This window comes from Gouania willdenowi, chromosome 17 (assembly GCF_900634775.1).
Source record: "Gouania willdenowi chromosome 17, fGouWil2.1, whole genome shotgun sequence".
NCBI classification, from domain to species: domain Eukaryota; kingdom Metazoa; phylum Chordata; class Actinopteri; order Blenniiformes; family Gobiesocidae; genus Gouania; species Gouania willdenowi.
Window position 1 is genome coordinate 5,181,940 of NC_041060.1, and position 18,644 is coordinate 5,200,583.

An 18,644-nucleotide genomic window follows, 5' to 3' on the forward strand; every position below is an offset into this window, starting at 1 on the left:
CACATGACATCAACAACATGACCAAACATCTCTCTCTCAATCATACGCAGTAGAGAAAAAAAGTGCCTTTAACTTTGATTTAAAAATGTTCACATGTGATGCTGACTTCAGCTCTGCTGCAGTTTGTTCCACTTCTTTGCAGCATAACAACTAAAAGCAGCATCACCATGTTTACTGTGAACTCTGGGCTCCACTATCTGACCTGTAGCCATAGATCTGAGAGACCTGCTGGGTTCATACCTGACTAACATGTCACTGATGTATTCTGGACCAAACCCATTCACACATTTATAAACCAGCAGCAGAACTTTAAAGTCTATTCTGAGGCTGACTGGGAGCCAGTGTAAAGACTTTAAAACTGGAGTAATGTGCTCTGATGTCTTTGGTTAAGATCCGAGCTGCCGAAGCAGAACATTTTCTCCACAAAGTATTTCTGAAACAAATGCATCAATAATAACAGAAACATTTCTAATGAGCTTTCTCCATCTATTACTGACTTCATCTTGTTTTCCCCACAACATCCATGTGTTATGAAGAATAGACGAATGTGACAAAAACTGATTGTTTGACGTCTTTATTTCCAACATGATTAAATAAAACACACACAAACATTCAAACACTTTACATGAAAGTGACAAAGACGCAGAAAATCACGTTCACGTTTTTAACCGTTACGAATACAAACGGACATTTTTAAAAGCCTCCGCGACCCTGAAAAAAGGAACAAGGGGGTCAGAAAATGGATCGATGGATGAGGGATGTTTTAAAGCAGCAAAGATGACAAAAAGCAGAGGATTTGAACCAACAACCACTCTTTTAACACACACTTTTAAAATAGAGGAGACTCAAGTTTCAGTATGAATATCAACAGTTTTCAGCAAAACAAACAAAAACTGAGTCTGAGATGAAATGTGTTATTACCACAATAAAATGAACATTTGCTACAGTTAAACCATTAGAAATGTAATACTGAGTCTTTCCTGCTTTCGTTCTTAAACGTGATCAAACATGAGCGAAGGCACTGCATTGAGGACAAGAGGCAGACGTTTCTCTGACTCATTCTCACTAAATTACATTGTAAGAATTCTAAAAATCACTAAACGAGGAACAACGAAGGTGAAATATAAAGAAACACCAAAGTGTTTGGACCCAAAAATAAAAATAAACATCTACACTGTAAAAACGTGCAATGAGTTAAACCAGAGCCGTTTAGAGAGTGAGTTATGAAAACGGAAGTTCGAAATAGACTGAAATAGTTCCCGGAAGTGGCAGGCAATTCAAATCCATTGATTCCGAGTGACATAACTGGGATTTTAGATAATTTGTTGTCAATAACTGCATTGATTTACAATATTTATACAGTACACTGTCATATGGACACGTTAATGTATTATTAATTCTTCACTAGTTAATAATGCACACGTTAATTAGATATGCTGATGCTAATAATATCCAATGTGATTATTTAAACGTCTTAATATTCAAAAGTCATAAACGGTCTAATCCGCTCTAGCTCCATTGTGCTACAATAATCAACTTACTTCCAGGAACTATTGTGAGGCTCCATGAACCGCCATTGCTGTAAAAAAAAAAACCCAAAAAAAAAACGAACCATTGGAGTGAACGGAGATGTCGCAATTCTCTCTCTAACTGGCTCTGAGTTAAACTAATCAACACTGAACAGTTTTATAGCACACGATAATTATATTATTAATGAATGAAATACGGCAAAAAATAAGAAAATCATATTTTGCTGCTAAAATGAACACAAAGTGCATACGTTATCATTTTAATGTTGAAATGTTCAGTTTTAGGTTGTTAATAATCAGGTGTTTTCCCCAACTGTGGCTCTTAACTTTTTTTAATTTAAAAGTGACTCACCAGTGACAGATCACTGATATTTTTGTCGACTAAAAGTTTTCATCATAGTTTGTGTCGAAACAACTACATTTTTGACAATAAGTAGACTAATAAAAAAAAAATTCTAAAAAAAACATCACGATGTATTTTTGGCGACTAATAAAAAAGACAAAAACCCCTCAGAACTCATGTGATTAAGGTGATATTCATAAACCCTTTTTCTTTATAGTTTAGACAACTATATCTGATTTAGTCGACCAAAAATGTAATGTAATTCAGTTGACTAAAACTAAACTATACTTGAAATAGTCCTGATGACTAAATTTGGACTAAAACTATTTTGCATATTAGTCAAATGACTAAAACTAAATCAAACTTTGTCGTGAAAATGAACACGAGTGCAACTTTTATCACAACAGGAGTGACAAACATCATGTGATCTAAAGGTCACATGATCCACATTAATGTCAACGTTTAGAATAAAGACCAATCAGAGCGTTTGTGTTTTTGTCTTTTTCTGTTACTTTGTGCATATTTTTTGTCGTTGTGTGAATATTTGTTGTCAGTTTGTGCGTTTCTGAATGCATTTTGTGTATTTGTTTTGGAGGCCACATGTGGCCCGCGGACCACCCGTTGCCCATGTCCGAGTTAAAGCCCGCCCCCAGGCATGCTCTAATTGGCTGAGTTGTTTGATTGGCACCTTGAGTGGAAAGTAAACCGAAATGAAGCAGCTATATTCAGTCATGTGACTTATAGGGTGGAGCGACTTATCTGTGGATCAATCAGGGGAAGCAGGGGAGGTGGTGGAAAAAGGTGACTTATAGTCCAGGAAGTACAGAACAAACACCTTCATGCATGAGCCCGTGTGTGTGTGTTAACACTGTTCTTGTGTGTGTGTGTTCACTCCTGTTTCTTGGAACGTCCTCTGAAGGTGTCCATCAGGTTAAAGGCTCCAAAGTACTGACCCAGTATGATGCACTGCTGCATGGGCAGGATGCTGCAGGACACACACACACACACACACACACACACACACAGTATGTAGTGTAACCAAAATGTCCACATAAAACAGAAAGCTGTGCATGTGATTCTGATAGTGAAAGAGCTGCTGATCAATAACATCCAAAGAAACTGACCACTAAAAACCTCAGTGACCAATCAGAGCAGAGCAGCACTCCTGCCGTTAAGTACTGACTAGTTAATACTGACTATTTAGCACCGACACTCATTCTGAGGATGATGATGATGCAGTGAAACAGGTGGTGTTCTATGTCGAAGTGTTAAATGTACCTGTATTGTAAATGCATAAAACAAAAAATGTGTTTAATGTGTTACCAATAAACAAAGCATGTCCACCTTTTTTATTACAAAAAAAAAAAACAATGTTAAAGCTTGGGGCATAAACTATGGAGAGCTGCCATTCTGGACAGGATATGACACACAACAGTGTTTCGTTGGTCTACAGTTTCTGAACAATGGTGAAGTGTAAAGCTAATGGTCGCTATAACAGAAACATTTATTTAGCGTCTCCGAGAAAAATAACCACACTAAGTCAGAGATATCCAGACATCCATAATATCAGTACGGGAAACACACTTAAAATGTTTACATTCACACCACATTGGGTGCTATGAAAAGGATCTGTGGGCTAAGCTAATGGGCATCAAGCTAAAGTTCCATCTGAAACCAGACATGGTCGACAGAATTCCTTCACAATGCAGCTTGTAAACGTTCTTGTTCAGAGAACTACTATGTTTCTGCTCACAGGTGACACTATGGGGGGTGTCATGGCACTAACCGCATCCCCACCACATTGTTCCCTCTAATATACTTGTGGCTAAATTATGAACTCTGTCAGGAGAACTTACCTGTTGGTTAGGGCGCCGTCAACAATGCACCAGTTATTTAAAGCCACAGGCCGTGACCATCAACCAACATGTGTCATATCCTGATTAAAATGTTAACTCTCCATAGTTTATGACTCGTGGTATAAAATCATTATGATTATAAAAAGGTGGATATTAACAGATAGAGGAGTAGCAGTAGTCTGCAAAATCAACCTTGTTTATCCATTTCTGTACATTCTGATTTCTTCTAGTATATTCTCTATATTCTGTATTTATATATTTCAACTCTGTGTGCTCTATTCTTTTCTGTAATGCTGCTGGAAATACAATTTTCCTGACAGAGCCTTCCCAAGGAATTAATAAAGTGTATCTAATCTAATCTATTATGTGTATTGTATCTAATCTAATCTATTATGTGTATTGGTTACACATTACAAACATTTTTGTTATATGCAGATGGAGTCCAGCACCCTCAGTCTGTGCACTGGTTTATACTGGTTTGAACTGATATAACTCAGTAAACATGACACTAATAAAGGAAGGTTGGTTGTTTGTTTCCTGATCTGTTCCAAGCAGCAGGCTGATAAACAGCAGCCTCAGACATCATTATTAGCTCACTGTGTAATGATGTGTACATATGGGACTCCTGCCTGTGATAAACTATTAGCATCACCTATTGTTAGCTTGTTAGTGTTTGATTTGTGGCGCCCAGGCAGAGTGGGAGGAGCTAAAACAGCCTCTGAACAAGATGAAAACACATCATCATATGACAAAATTAAACTTTTATTAAATACAATCAAGTTTTAGTAATAAAAGCTCCTGCTCTGAGGAGGAAACACACACTTTATTAATGAGCACACAAACCAATAAAAACCATCAACCATCATAAAACAAAGCCACAAACCAACACCGTGTGAAGTAACACAACTACACAAACTGCTGACTACACACCTGTGCTCCCTACAGCACACACTCCCCCTGAGCCCTGTGTCTCTGTGTAAACATGAACTGGACCAGTCTGTTGAACCAGTTAGTGCTGAGCTAGTGGGCGGGGCCTCACAGCCTGACTGTTTACGGTGATTCCCAGGAAGGAGGCGAGTAGAGCCGTGACCTCCCACTGCAGAGCGCTGAAGAAGAAGAAGACCGACACACACTCACACTTTAGTAACACACAGGGGAGAAAAATGGGAGGTCCTGAAGGGCCGCTGTCCTGCACGCTCACATCATTCATTACGCACTACGACATAACGGTCACCAGAACGACTGCAACACCAGCTGGTACGAGGAATCAGCGTGTTTGCAGCCAGTTATAAGATAGCATGATCACCAGTTGAACTGTAACACCAAGTGGTATGAGTGCCCAGTGGATCAAAACATAACATGATCACCAGTCGGACTGGTACACCGAGTGGTACGAGTGCCAAGTGGGTCACAAGATAACATGATCACCAGATGAAATGTAGCACCAAGTGGTATGAGTGCCCAGTGGGTCACAAGATAAAACAATCACCAGTTGAACCATAACACCCAATGGTAGGCGCGCCCAGTGGGTCACAAGATAACATGATCACCAGCTGAACTGTAACACCCAGTGGAGCACAAACTAGTCACAAGATAAACCGATGACAAGTTGGAACGCAAAACCAATGTGAACCAGTGCTCAAAGTGACACAAACCAGTCACAATATAACATGATGACTAGTATAGCCATGATATCATGACCTGTTTTCTAACTGTAGATTGTTTTCTGCTGTGTGTGTGTGTGTGTGTGTGTGTGTGTGCGTGCGTGTGTGCGTGCGTGTGTGCGTGCGTGCGGCAGAGGTGAACACACTCACTTCTTTATGGCGATGATAAGGTACATGCTCTTTGGCATGAGGAGGAACACCTGGTCAGTGAGGACAGCTTGGATGATCTTCTTGGCCACGTAGTCTGGTTTGAGGATGGGGAGGATGGACGGCCACCTGACACACACACAAGCACACAGTGAACCAGGAGCCACACACGCACGCACGTCATGTCCACAGAGGTAGAAACACCTACTTGGTCACACATCCATTGAACATTCCCGTGTTGATGAAATATGGACACACGATGGTGGTCTTCACTCCGTCTTTACCCAGCGCCAACATCTCCAAACCCACCGACTCAGCAAAACCAACCGCTGCAAACTTACTGGCACAGTAATCTGAGAAGGGACCAATCACACAAGTTCACATAACGATTAGAGGATGGAAACACAAGACACATTATTCTACACAACCCATTATTATCCCCCACCACAAAGTGGAAGGAGGATATGGGTTTGAGCTCGTTCAGTCCGTGCGTTCGTCCGTCTGAGTTAAAGGGGACAGTTTTTCTCAGACATTCCTACACAGACGCCCCAACGCCAGTCAACTCCAAGGACGGAAACACCACCACAGCCAGCTATGATCCACCCGCCGGACGTTCCTGGTCAGTATAACAGGCGCACACTCACTCCTAACACTCTCTTCCCGCAAACTACACTCATTATCAGTGATTCAATAACAAGGAATATTAGATTATTTAATGCCATCATACACTGTATTCTAGGTGCTACAGTTCACACTATCTTAAATAAACTTCATCAAATGCTACCCATGCTGCCAGCAACTGTCACTAAAATAGTGTTACATGTAGGAACGAACGATACCACCCAACGTGAATCAATACAGACCATGAACGAGTTTAACCTTCTCTTTGACTTTCTAAAGGCAAGTTGGAAATCAATATTCATTTCTGGCCCTCTTCATACATTAAATAGGGGTATAGAACCTCTTTTGGAAACGTGCTGATATATTCAAAAAAGACGGTGTCCATGCTAAAATTAAATCTACAGTCTGTGATTCAAAACTCCACACACGCATTACTAGCTGAGCATAAACCAGCAGTTACACCAAAAGCTCCCATAGATAAGCCCTTGACTCAAAGTACAGAGCACGTATACCCCATAAACACCGTGCTGAGCATTACAGAACAACATGCAACACTAACTAAAGCACACAATAGAGGAGTTAACCATGAAAATCTCATTAAAATTAAAACTACGAATAGAATACAAAACAATGAAAAAACTATTAAATGTGACTAATAAATATCAGATAGCATCGTTTTCATCTAAATCTCTTTTAGTGAGTGAAGTTATAACTGACCAAATATTACGACGAGTGGTGGAATCGAATCATTGGCATATACCAATATATAAATGGGGCCCATTACCCCGTAAGTGTCACAGGGGTGCCAGAGGGCCCCATTTTTCAAATGACTACCCCTCTGTCAGTTTTCCTTAGATCGGAATGCAGTTTGGTATGAATACCCTATGAATGAATATGATGAGACACTCGGAGCCCTTTTTTTTTTTTTTTAAATGGGGCCTGGGGGCCCATTTCGGGTCAGTTCCAAATTCATGGGAACATAGTCATGTGATATATCGTTTCAAAGGTAAATCAAAGTAGATTCCGATTATGCCTCATGCAATTCAATTAGATGACTACTCCTCCATTAATGCTCGTTGAATCGGGCAGTAATTTCACATTGATCTTCTATGAGCGAATGTCAACAGCCTCGAGGAAATGGCTTTAGCTAGAACTAGCTAGCATTAAAATTAACATAGAATTTGCTAGTGTTAACATTAGCCGAGCATCTGCATTAGCTAGTATTAGTTTTAACTAATAATAGCCTAGCATTAACATATAGAATTAGCTAGCATTTTCCTAACATTAGCATAGCATTAATATTAGCTAGAATTAGCCTATGATTAAATTAGCATTAGCATTATCCAGAATTAGCCTAGCATTGCTATAGCCAAACCATTTAAAATATTCTTAAATATTTTCAAAGTGATTGAGAATATTTAATAAAATGATTAGAACTAAGTAACTTAAACTTAGCGCTACCCCTAAAGGTCCCTTTTGGCTATCCCCTGTGGCAGCAGCTCCTCCCTCCCACTATAGTGAGATGGGCAGCGGGAGGCTTCCTAAACGTACCGGGGGGAAAATGAAAGCAGTTACCTTATTGAATAAGCCTACATACTGAGTGAACTCATCCTTTAGTAACTCAGTAAGTTGACCATTTATACCGTAAAAGTGGCGCTGTTTATGATGAGTGAAGTGATCAGCCAGCTGTCTCCCCTCATCCTGCAACACATGCACACACACGCACGTTCCCTGGTAATGATGTCGATGAAGTGATTGGGTGACCAAAAAGCACCACTGAAGCGATTGAAGTGACTGCAGTCGCATTCGGTGTGAACGCACCTTTTAGTGTGTATCGGACTGCCGTAAAGCAGTAGGTCTTGTCGCGAGAATGAAAACAGAGCTGCAAGACTGCCACCGGGTCAGAGGCAGGGAATGTTGCAAGTGCAGTTTTCTGGCCAGAGACAGTAAGGGGAGATGACAGACACCCCCAATCACCCCATAAACTCTTGTATTACCCTCAGAGGGACTACGAGAAGGATTTATTAAGCTGAAAAAGTTACTTAGTTCTGCTTTAACTTTTTTTTACCGCCAAATCTGATTATTTATTGAATTTCTGATTCATTTATCAACTAATTTTTATTAAATTATTTATTATCATTAATGAGATTAGGACAGACCTGCTAACCCATTGACTCCGATCAGTCCGGCGCTGCTGGCAATGCTGACGTGGTGTCCGTGGTTTTTGGCCATCATCGCAGGAAGGAAAGCTTTGCACGTCTGAGAGAAACAAACAGCTTTAATAAGTTGATGGGGGAGGAGCCTATTAGCGCCCCCTGGTGGAATAAATGTCCCACCACACCTCCACCTCCCCCACCCTCTGGTTCCTGGTCTGACTCAGGTGTTCAGCTGAGAGGAACCTGAGGAAATGGCAATGTCATCATCAAAGGTAATAAATGATGATAAATAACCGACCCAGAAGTGAGCCATGGTGTTGACCTCCATCGTCTTCTCGATCAGCGAATCAGGAGCTTCGATGAACTTCTTCCCCGACACGATGCCAGCGTTATTCACCAGAATGCTGACATCACCCACCTCTCGCTTCACCTGAGCACAGAGGAGAGAGTTAATTCAGTTTTTCTCCATCAGCGACCTGCTCCCATCTTATAAGATTCAGCCAACACTATTTTGAAGTCAACACAACATATTGTCTTTCCGCTAGAGCTGTTAGTGTCGGACGCCACTAAAAGCGGCGCCCTCTGAGAACGCAAGGCATGATGAGCAATTTTGACATTGAGTCTTTTTCAGGAATGGACAGTCAACATGTGTATCAAATATGTAGTAGTTTGAACTTTGCTTTTGAGAGTTATATGCATCCTTATATGGGTCCTAAGTGTTCTGGCCGAATGTGAATTGAAAGAGGCCCTTCAGACTAGTTTGCGCAAAAGCGAAACGCCATTAACCCAAGATGGCCGACTTCCTGTTTGATTTTGGGCAGGGTTATCTGTAACGTTTTGCTCATCTTGGGGTCAAGAACACATGTGGCGAATTTCATGTGTAGGACAAATCTACTAGTCGTGCGGGTCCATCACAGTTTGTGCTCATTTTTGCGTTACATTTGTAATGCGCGCATGACCAAAACCGTTAGATACGCAAATTCTTTCGATGATTTTTAATCTTTAGTGGGTCTTAAGTGTTCTGGCCGAGTTTGAAGCAAATCGCATTGAGCCCCTCAGACTAGTTCGCACAAATGCGTTTTCAGGGCGAAACGCCATTTTTTCACCAAAGATGGCTGACTTCCTGTTTGGTTTTGGGGTGGTCAGAATGTAACTTTTTGCCCATCTTAGGGACAAGAATGTTGCGAATTTATATGAATCGGGCAAACCTGCCGGTCGTGCGGTTCCATCGCATTTTTGGCGCCTTCATTGTGCCAAATTACCTAGTTTTTCAGCAGGCCTGAGGTGCGTGAGACTTTGGGCATCCTAAGGAGGTAAACTGGTGTGGAATAATAATAATAAAAGCAAGAATAATAGGTTCCCATGGCCTTCAGGCCTTCGGACCTTAATTAGCTAGCATTAACTTTAACCTTACATCAGCATTAACAATAGCTTTAACTAGAATTAGCTAGCATTAACATTAGCCTAACATCAGCATTAGCAACCATTAGCATTAGCCTAACATTAACATTAGCTAGAATTAGCCTATCATTAACATGAACTAGCATTAACAACAAAAATATCTTCAAATGATTTCAAACTTAGAAAAAATATTTTAAATTATTTCAAAGTTATTAAAAACATAGAAATGTTTTAAAAAATAAATAAACGTCATTAAAAAAAGTTAAGACTTAAAACAGGGTAGGTGATTTTCGAAAGCTAGCATGATTTTGAATGTAGCTTCACCGACGGCTCTGCCTTTACCCCCCTCCCCTCTGTGCTCCATCTCACTTACATGCACGAGCACTGCTGCTCCAGAAGTGGAGCTCAGCTCATCGCTTGTATTGTGTAGAAACTTCGTCATCTCATGTCTCATTCAGCAGTAAGTAAACACAACTTTATCATTATATATGACAAAAAACGTGACAAAGTGTGTCTTTGAGTGTGGGCTCATGCACGCAAGGGGTCGAGAACAAGCAGGGAGATAGGGAGACGTGATTGGTTAAAAAAAAAAAAAAAAAGAACCGTATTTTTTCCATTGGTCAAATGTTTTTAAAACAAATACAAATCAATAAGCTTGGTTAACGTATTGCTGAGTAGGAAGTAGTATGTGTGTGTGCGTCACCTGCTCCGCCACCCGGTAAACCTCACTCTTCATGCTACAGTCACACACGTAGTGGTGAACTCTGATGGCGCCAGCGCTCTTGGCTAGCCGGGCCGTCTCCTGCAGACCCTCCTGGTTGATGTCCCACAGCACCACAACCGTTCCAAGGGCGGAGAACTCCTGAGCCATGAGGCGTCCAATCCCGCTGCCCGCCCCCGTTATCAGAACAATCTCCCCTGTTACACTCTTCCTGCGCCGCGGTACAAAGATGTGGGCGAAGGACTGCAGGCTGTACCAGAGGCACAGGACGAGCACTCGCAGGGTTTCCACCACAAAGTTCATCCTTAGTCTGAAGGAAGAAGAAGGACAAACAAGAAAAAAATCAAAGTAAGAATGAAAGTCCACATCCCACAATGCAATGCACCACATTATACAACGTCAATGATCTGAGATTTATTGATCTAAGAATGTTTCATAAACCACACATTCATTCTGAGGGCCATCGTGTCCGTCTGCTAGCCTCAGTATTTACATCACATTTGAAATTTGATCAAAATAAGTTTGAGAAAGCTTGACTCAGCAGAGTTTGAGTTTATTAAGACAAAAGCTCCATTTAGTGTTTGAGGTTTTAAAGAAGACAAAAATCAGACCTGAAACTCAAACACTTCCTCTTTAAGGTTCTTTAAGTTCCTGCTCAAACCTCAGTGTGTCTGCTGATGCAGGGTGACTGAAACTGATTTAGTCTTTGAAAACTTAACTAAATTAAACCGAAAGTGTTTCATACCCGAGGTTTAACAGTCAATGGACAAACCTGACACACATTACAGATTAATAGTGCTAACATTAGTTAGCGTAGCATTAGTTACTTTAGCATTAGTTAGTGTAGTATTAGTTAGGGTAGCATTAGTTAGGGTAGCATTAGGTAATGTTAAGAATTAACTCAGTTGGTTGAAGACCACCTTCTCAATGATCTTGGCTATGAATGGAAGGTTGGTGATTGGTCTATAGTTAGCCAGTATAGAGGCATCCAGTGTTGTCTTTTTCAACAGAGGTTTCACAGCAGCTACTTTCAGGGACTTTGGTACGGTGCCTGATTGGAATGAGCAATTAATTATCTGACACAAATCAGTGGCAACTGACTTTACAACAGTTTTAAAGAAGTTTGAAGGTATTGTATCAAGGCAACACATTGATGGATTCAGCTGCTGAACAGTTTCCTCTATTGTTTTTGGGTTCACTGTAATAAACTCTAACATTGTAGTTGACTCATCCCTCAGTGGTTGAAGCTGTTCAAGCTTTTTGCTATTTTGTTGGTTTGTTTTGATGTTTGACCTTATTGATTGTATTTTTTTATTGAAATATACAGGAAATTCATTGCATTTCCAGTTGACAGTAATTCAGGGGCTATCTGATCTGGGGGAGTTTTGAGCTTTTCAATTACAGAAATCAATGTGTGAGAGTTGTTGACATTTTTAGCAATCATTTCAGAAATGTATTGCTGCCTTGCTTTGAACAAGCCATCATTGAAATTACGCAGGCTTATTTTTACAGTTCTAGATTAATTTGGAGTTTTGTTGATCTCCATTTACGCTCAGCTCTTCTACCATCAGATTTCAAATCCTGCATTATCTCAGTCCTCCTCCATGGTGTTTTCTGTGTGTTTGGTTTTCTCTTTGTTTTGACTGGAGCCACCACATACAACGGATATAAAAAGTCTACACACCCAGGTTTTTGTGAAGTAAAAAAATGACACCAAGATAAATAATTTCACAACTTTTTCCACCTTTAATGTGAATAAACTGTAAAATGCAATTGAAAAATAAACTGAAACCTTTCAGGGAGGTGAAGTAAAAATAAAAACTGAGTGAGGTTACAAAAGTGTGCACACCCACTTATAACGGGGGACAGGGCTGTGTAAGGATTTAACCAATTACATTCAAACTCGTGTTAAATTGGAGTCAGCACACACCTGAGGCCATTTAGAGTGCCTCTGATTAACCCCAAATAAAGTTCAGCTGTTCGAGTAGGCTTTTCCTGACATTTTTGTAGACACATCTTCCAGCACAAGCCATGGTCCGCAGAGAGCTTCCAAAGCATCAGACGGATCTCATTGTTCAAAGATATCAATCAGGTGAAGGCTACAAAATAATTTCCAAAGAACTAAATATAAGACGGAACAAAGTGAAGACAGTCATCAGGCAGAGAAAATATGGCACAACAGTGACTTTACCAAGAACAGGACGTCCATCCAAAATTGACGACAAGACGAGAAGAAAACTGGTCAGGGAGGCTGCCAAGAGGCTGACACTAACATTGAAGGACCTGCAGGAATTTCGGGCAAGTATTGGCTGTGTCGTACATGTGACAACAATCTCCTGTCTTCTTCATATGTCTGGGCTATGGGGTAGGGTGGCAAGACGAAAGCCTTATCTTAGAAAGAAAATCATCCAAGCCCGTCTTCATTTTGCAAAAACACATTTGAAGTCTCCCAAACGCATGTGGGAAAATGTGTTATGGTCCAATGAAACCAAGGTTGAGGGAACAGGGAGGAGAGGCTCGAGGTGGGAAATGGAAAGGGTGGGGAAGAGGAACAGTTCCAAATACCAGGCAGTGTTGGCATAAAACCTTTGGGTTTCTGTTAGAAAGCTGAAGATGAACTTTATCCTTCAATACAACAATGACCCTAAGCACACAGCCAAATCAACAAAAGAATGGCTTCAACAAAATAAGATTGAGGTTTTGGAATGGCCCAGCCAGAGTCCAGACCTGAATCCGATTGAACAACTGTGGGGTGATCTGAAGAGGGCTGTGCACAGGAGATACTAGGGATGTAACGATTAATCGTAAGGCAGTTAAAAATTGATTCATAGGTATAACGATTCACATCGATGCTGTGAAAATTGAATCGCAGTACTTTTTTTTAACCAGCAGAGGGCGCTACCCGGAAGTGTTGGCGGCGAGCGAAATCTGCTAATACTTTCGTTCTGGCCATCTTCTACTCTTAAACATGTTCATAAATGATTCCTTACCCCTTTAGCACCGAAAGAATATCTGTAATATTACGTGAATATCTGTAAAAGTCACGTTTCTCTATTAGCTCTGTCTGCTCGCATAGCATCTCTTCTTCACTGCAAAATATCTGCATGCCAACCGACCACTGGGTTACCAGCGCCCTCTGCTGGTTCAAACAAATATCTGACCTAAATACAGTAAAATGACTTTTTTTTTTTTTTTTGTTAAGTCCAATTGTTAAGGCACAAAATACATTTTCAGTTGCACTTTTAAAAAGAAAAATAACTATTGTGCAGTTTTGTATTGTTTACTATAGAACCAGAATTTAAATAATAAGCTTCTTCTTCATTTGTATTATTCCTTTCTTTATTTCATTCAAGATTTATTTTTAGTTAAATTGCATTGTTTTGAATAGTTTACCAAGGGATTCTTTTGACAATGATAAATAGTATAGTATTTTCCCAAAAAAAAATAAAGGAATATTTTTCAGTCATTTATATACAGTCACATTTTGTAAAATAAATCGTGAGAGAATCGTATCGTGAACCCAGTATCGTATCGGGAGTTGAGTGAATCGTTACATCCCTAGGAGATACCCTCGCAATCTGCCAGATTTGGAGTGGTTTTGTAAAGAAGAGTGGGCAAATATTGTCTCATCAAGATGTGCCACACTGATAGACTCACCCAAAAAGATTGAGTGCTGTAATAAAAGCCAATGGTGCTGCAACAAAGTATTAGTTTAAGGGTGTGCATATTTATGCAACCAGGTTATCTAAAGTTTTTTATTATTCCCCTTTAAAGGTTTCAGTTTGTTTTTCAATTGCATTTTATAGGTTATAGGTCACATTAAAGTGGAAAAACTTGTAAAATTATTTATCTTGGTGTCACTTTTTTACATCACAAAAACCTGGCATTTGAACAGGGGTGAGTAGACTTTTTATATCCACTGTATATGACAATAAAGACTTTTGTATTCAAACTCAAAAGATTATCAACTATCTCAGCACTCAAGGTTGGTGTCATCACTATGGCTTCCATAAACTGTATGTGTTGTGATTTATGTATCTTTTCTTTAAACACACAGAAGTATGGGGGACAGATGTTACAGTCTCTAAGTAAAAAAAAAAAACAGCAATGATCAGATAGAGCTACGTCTCTTACGTCAACAGCAGAGATTAAATTACATTAGAGATAATCAGATCCAAAGTGTGACCTTGACTGTGTGTCGGACCAGTCACATCAGAATCAGAATCAGAATCAGAAATGTTTTATTTGCCATGTACAGTTTTGAGGACAGTACAAGGAATTTGACTTGGTGGTTGGTGCACAAAACAAGCAACAAAAAGAAATAAAAGAAATAAAAACAACACAACAAAGAACAACCCAGCAACAATAATAATAATAATAATGATAAATATAAAGGATGAGGGATAAATAAAGGATAGATAGAGAATAAAGGATAAATAGGATAAATATAAATATATATATACAGTGCAGCAGGTATCAAGCTGGTGGAGGTGGTGATCGGGTGGGGGGGGGGGGGGGGGGGGGGGTTCAGGGGGTGACTTGGGGTGTGTTCATGTGGATGGTGGCAGAGGGAAAGAAGCTGTTTTTGTGTCTGGAGGTTCTGGTCCTGATGGACCGAAACCTCCTACCAGAAGGGAGAGATTGAAACAGTTTATGACCGGGGTGGGAGGGGTCGGCCACAATCTTTCCTGCACGCCTCAAAATCCTGGAGGCGTACAGGTCCTGGAGGGAGGGCAGATTGCAGCCGATGACCTTCTCTGCAGAGTGGATGATACGCTGCAGTCTGGCCTTGTCCTTGGCCGTAGCTGCAGCGTACCAGATGGTGATGGAGGAGCAGACATGACCAAAAGTGTCCATTAAAGCATATAGTTCTTTGGCAGTATTGTCCATGTTATCGTCTACATGAATATTAAAGTCACCTGTTATTATTAAAAAGTTGTATTCAGTGCATACAACTGACAGCAGTCCAGCAAACTCCTCCATTAATTCCTATAATATATACGTCTATAAATGACTAAAAACAGAACTCTTGAATCACCCTTCAGTAAGAATGACATATATTCAAAGGAGATAAAAATCACCAAATGTTATATCTTTGCACTAAAATATTGATTTAAAGATGGCAGCAACTTCACCACGTTTCCTGCAAGTATGACACTTATTGAAATAAAAAAAAAGTCTTGTGGTGCACTTTCATTGAGAATAGTATTACTGATACCATCATTCAACCACATTTCATTAAGAAGTAAAAAGTCCGTGATGTGTCAAAATAATATCATTAATTAGCAGTGATTTGTTAACAAGAGATATAACGTTAAGAAGAGCTAATTTAAAAGACTTTACTGGAGACACTGGTGGACTCTATGAATGACATGTTATAGTAGTCAAATTTTGATCTCAATTAAGCTTTTTGTTTTGCTTTAATTTAACAATTTTATCTGTTACCTGTTAACACAGGAATTAAAGAAGCTGCAGTAACTTCATAAGGCCCTGACTTTTTCTGGTCTTAAAATAGAGGTATTGCAGTCCAGACCCAGCACACATCAGACCTGTGTCGCTCTAATTTGAACACAGCAGGCCTGAGGACAAGCGTGATCCTGGGCCTGGTATCGTCAAGGAGGGATGGGTAGTGCTGATTGGTTCCTTAGGGGAGAGAAAATGGGACCGTGGTGGGGTGTCAGTCTTGTGCCAGCAAGAACCAGCTCGTTCATCTGGGCAGTTAAATCCAAGAGGGCAGGGGTAGGAGAGAAGCTGGATGAGGTAGAAGTAAGCAAATTTTGGTGTGAAGCAGGTGGGTCCTGAGATGTGGGGGCTGAGTTGACCTCTTCATTTTGGCGATTTTGATTTTCATTTCTTGATGGAAGCTCATAGACTGCATGGTCTTTCCTTGTTGTTTTGTTCTCCGATGGTACATGTTATCCTCTGTCTTTATCAGGATTGATAGTAGTGTGACTGGTGAAGTAAAATAAGTTGGATGTGAAAAGTTTCACTCCTGCCTTGTTTAGACAGTCCATCTGCTCTAAAAAGATGACAACGTTCCCAAAAAACTCTGAATATTTTCGTAAAATTTAGTGAAAGGGCAGCACAAGCCGAAGACAAAAATTTATTCAGAGAGTAAATCCTTGAGAATTTCAGATCTCCTTTGTGGACTGGGGGTATCGGGCCACTGACGAACACTTGAGGCTGCAAACTGCTCACAGTTTTTAGCAGGTGGGTGAAATCCTACTTTAACACCTCAGACTCCTTCTTGGCTCAATCATTTAATTCAAAATGAATCACAACATTCTTCAAATGTGGGTAATCTGCAACAATATGAAAGATTTTGTCAGCAGGTCTGATACTGTCATTAGGTAAGCAGTAACTTTCACAATGTTGCTGAACATCTTCTGGGCATATTTAACAGAAACGTTCCCCACTATCAGTGTGTGAGGTTGTTGCTTTGGCCTAGCATGTTGCTTTTGTTTTCCTGAAGCACTTTCAATCCTCGCATTTCCGGAAGGTTGTGTGTTGACCTCATTAGAGAAAGATCCTTGGTCATTCAGCAGTGGGGCAAATCGATTATCCAGTTCTATATGAAACTGGGCTTGTGATTTGGTGATATTCCTGCCTTTAACAGATGTCCACTTTTGTGCCTGGGCAGACAAGGGAGTTGATGTCGAGGCTGCAGTCTAAGAAGGGAGTGCAGGCCAGTCTGTCTCATTACTGATATCAGGGCGCTTTGCTTGGCCCGTTAGCCTCTGAAGTGGATATGACGTTCTCTTAAGCTTAGTTCCCTGGGTATTCCAGGAGGACTCGCACCTGTTGGCTTTGTTAGCGCTGTTTTGAAACAACGCACAGTTGGATCTATTCACATAATCCACGTATCAAACATAAGGATAATCCATGTTCTTGTGCAGAAAAAGGATTGATTTAACAGTAAATGCTTGTTTCAAACCTGTCTTAATTTGTTCCTTCTCTGCTCTCTGCTCTGAGGGCAGCACACTGACAGCTAAAGTGCAACCGTTTTTTTTTTTTTTTTTAACAGTGCAGCTAGCACTCACACAGAGCTGTTGATGGACATAAAATCATGTTTAGGCACTAAGTATATTATATTGATATTTAATTCTTATTACCCATAAAAGTGCATTGCATTTTTTTTTACGGTATTGAAACTGATACCATTACTGGTCGACCAATGAAAATCTTGGTCGACCACGAAGGCATCGACCAATTAGTCGACTAAACGACTAACGTCGGCAGCCGTAGTTCTTAGTATAGCATTAGTAAGTGTTCTTAGTGTAGCATTAGTTTGTGCTCTTAATTTAGTATTAGTTAGTGAAGATAGTGAAGATAGTGCATCATTAGTTATTGTTCTAACTTCTATTAGTTAGTGTTCTTAGTGTAGCATTAGTTAGTGTTCTTAGTGTAGCATTAGTTAGTGTTCTTAGTGTAGCATTAGTTAGTGTTCTTAGTGTAGCATTAGTTAGTGTTCTTAGTGTAGTATCAGTGATGTTAGAGTATCATTAGTTTGTGTTCTTAGTGTATCATTAGTTTGTGTTCTTAGTGTATCATTAGTTAGTGTTCTTAGTGTATCATTAGTTAGTGTTCATAGTGTAGCATGAGTTAGTGTATCATTGTTGTTAGTGTTAGTTAATGTAGTTAGTGATGTGTGTAATGATACCTGAGACTTCAGGGACTCACAGCACAGCTCGAAGTGACACGGAAATCGCCGACAGACCGCAAGCTAACCGCTCATTAAAGTATATTTCTGCGTCAACTCACCGGTTTTTAAAACGTCCTCCGGGGATGATTATCAGCTCTGAAACAACCTTTCACCGTCACCGGCCCCGGAGTTACGAAACTTGTGGTTGTAAAAGGACAAACACTTTCCGTAGCCTGAGGGAAGGAAACAGGGTGCCGACCCGCCCTATGTGACGTCACACATCAGCTACTGAAAGGCCTCATGGGAAATGTAGTTTGGCTTATGAAAATGTGGTTTAACACTCCCCGAGCTCCTGTTACAGCACAGACTGGGACATTTAGAATATTTAAAAATTTACATAAAGGTGGTGATAATAATAATAACTTCGTCTCTTTCGAGAATTCTACAGCTGCAATGGTTATTTAATAAATCAATAAGTCAAACACATCCTTCGTTTACAACTATTTCATGATGGAACATCGTCCATAGTTAGCACATGGAAATGTAGCTTTACTTATTCACTAA

The 18,644-nt window shown here is 40.1% G+C and overlaps 1 protein-coding gene and 1 long non-coding RNA gene across 4 annotated transcripts; both read right to left on the reverse strand.

Annotated features, from left to right (window-relative positions):
* Nucleotides 1–558: 558 nt before the first annotated feature.
* On the reverse strand, nucleotides 559–18,350 carry sdr16c5a (short chain dehydrogenase/reductase family 16C, member 5a). Of its 3 annotated transcripts, none has more exons than XM_028473091.1 (7): nucleotides 18,200–18,350; nucleotides 10,421–10,748; nucleotides 8,615–8,746; nucleotides 8,320–8,419; nucleotides 5,748–5,892; nucleotides 5,543–5,668; nucleotides 559–2,857 (listed from the first exon to the last, which is right to left on the reverse strand). In XM_028473091.1, the coding sequence occupies exons 2-7, from the start codon at nucleotides 10,739–10,741 to the stop codon at nucleotides 2,761–2,763; spliced, it is 921 nt and encodes a 306-aa protein (XP_028328892.1). In that variant the 5' UTR covers nucleotides 10,742–10,748; nucleotides 18,200–18,350; the 3' UTR covers nucleotides 559–2,760. The 3 variants fall into 3 exon arrangements, with proteins under 3 accessions (XP_028328892.1, XP_028328894.1, XP_028328895.1); XM_028473093.1 differs by having other exon boundaries at nucleotides 18,099–18,350; XM_028473094.1 differs by lacking the exon at nucleotides 559–2,857 and having other exon boundaries at nucleotides 5,539–5,668.
* LOC114479425 (uncharacterized) lies at nucleotides 7,076–8,286 on the reverse strand. The gene is made up of 2 exons (XR_003675994.1): nucleotides 7,982–8,286; nucleotides 7,076–7,861 (listed from the first exon to the last, which is right to left on the reverse strand). It is a non-coding gene; the product is annotated as an uncharacterized LOC114479425 (long non-coding RNA).
* Nucleotides 18,351–18,644: the final 294 nt, after the last annotated feature.

Bases quoted from the DNA above. Each gene is read 5' to 3' on its own strand.
- sdr16c5a (XM_028473091.1), bottom strand. From the start codon at position 10,741: ATGAACTTTGTGGTGGAAACCCTGCGAGTGCTCGTCCTGTGCCTCTGG. The intron at 8,420-8,614 runs GTCGGTTATTTA...TGTTTCTCTCAG, and splicing joins ACACCATGGCTCACTTCTGG to ACGTGCAAAGCTTTCCTTCC. The intron at 5,669-5,747 runs GTAGGTGTTTCT...TGTGTGTGTCAG, and splicing joins TTCAATGGATGTGTGACCAA to GTGGCCGTCCATCCTCCCCA.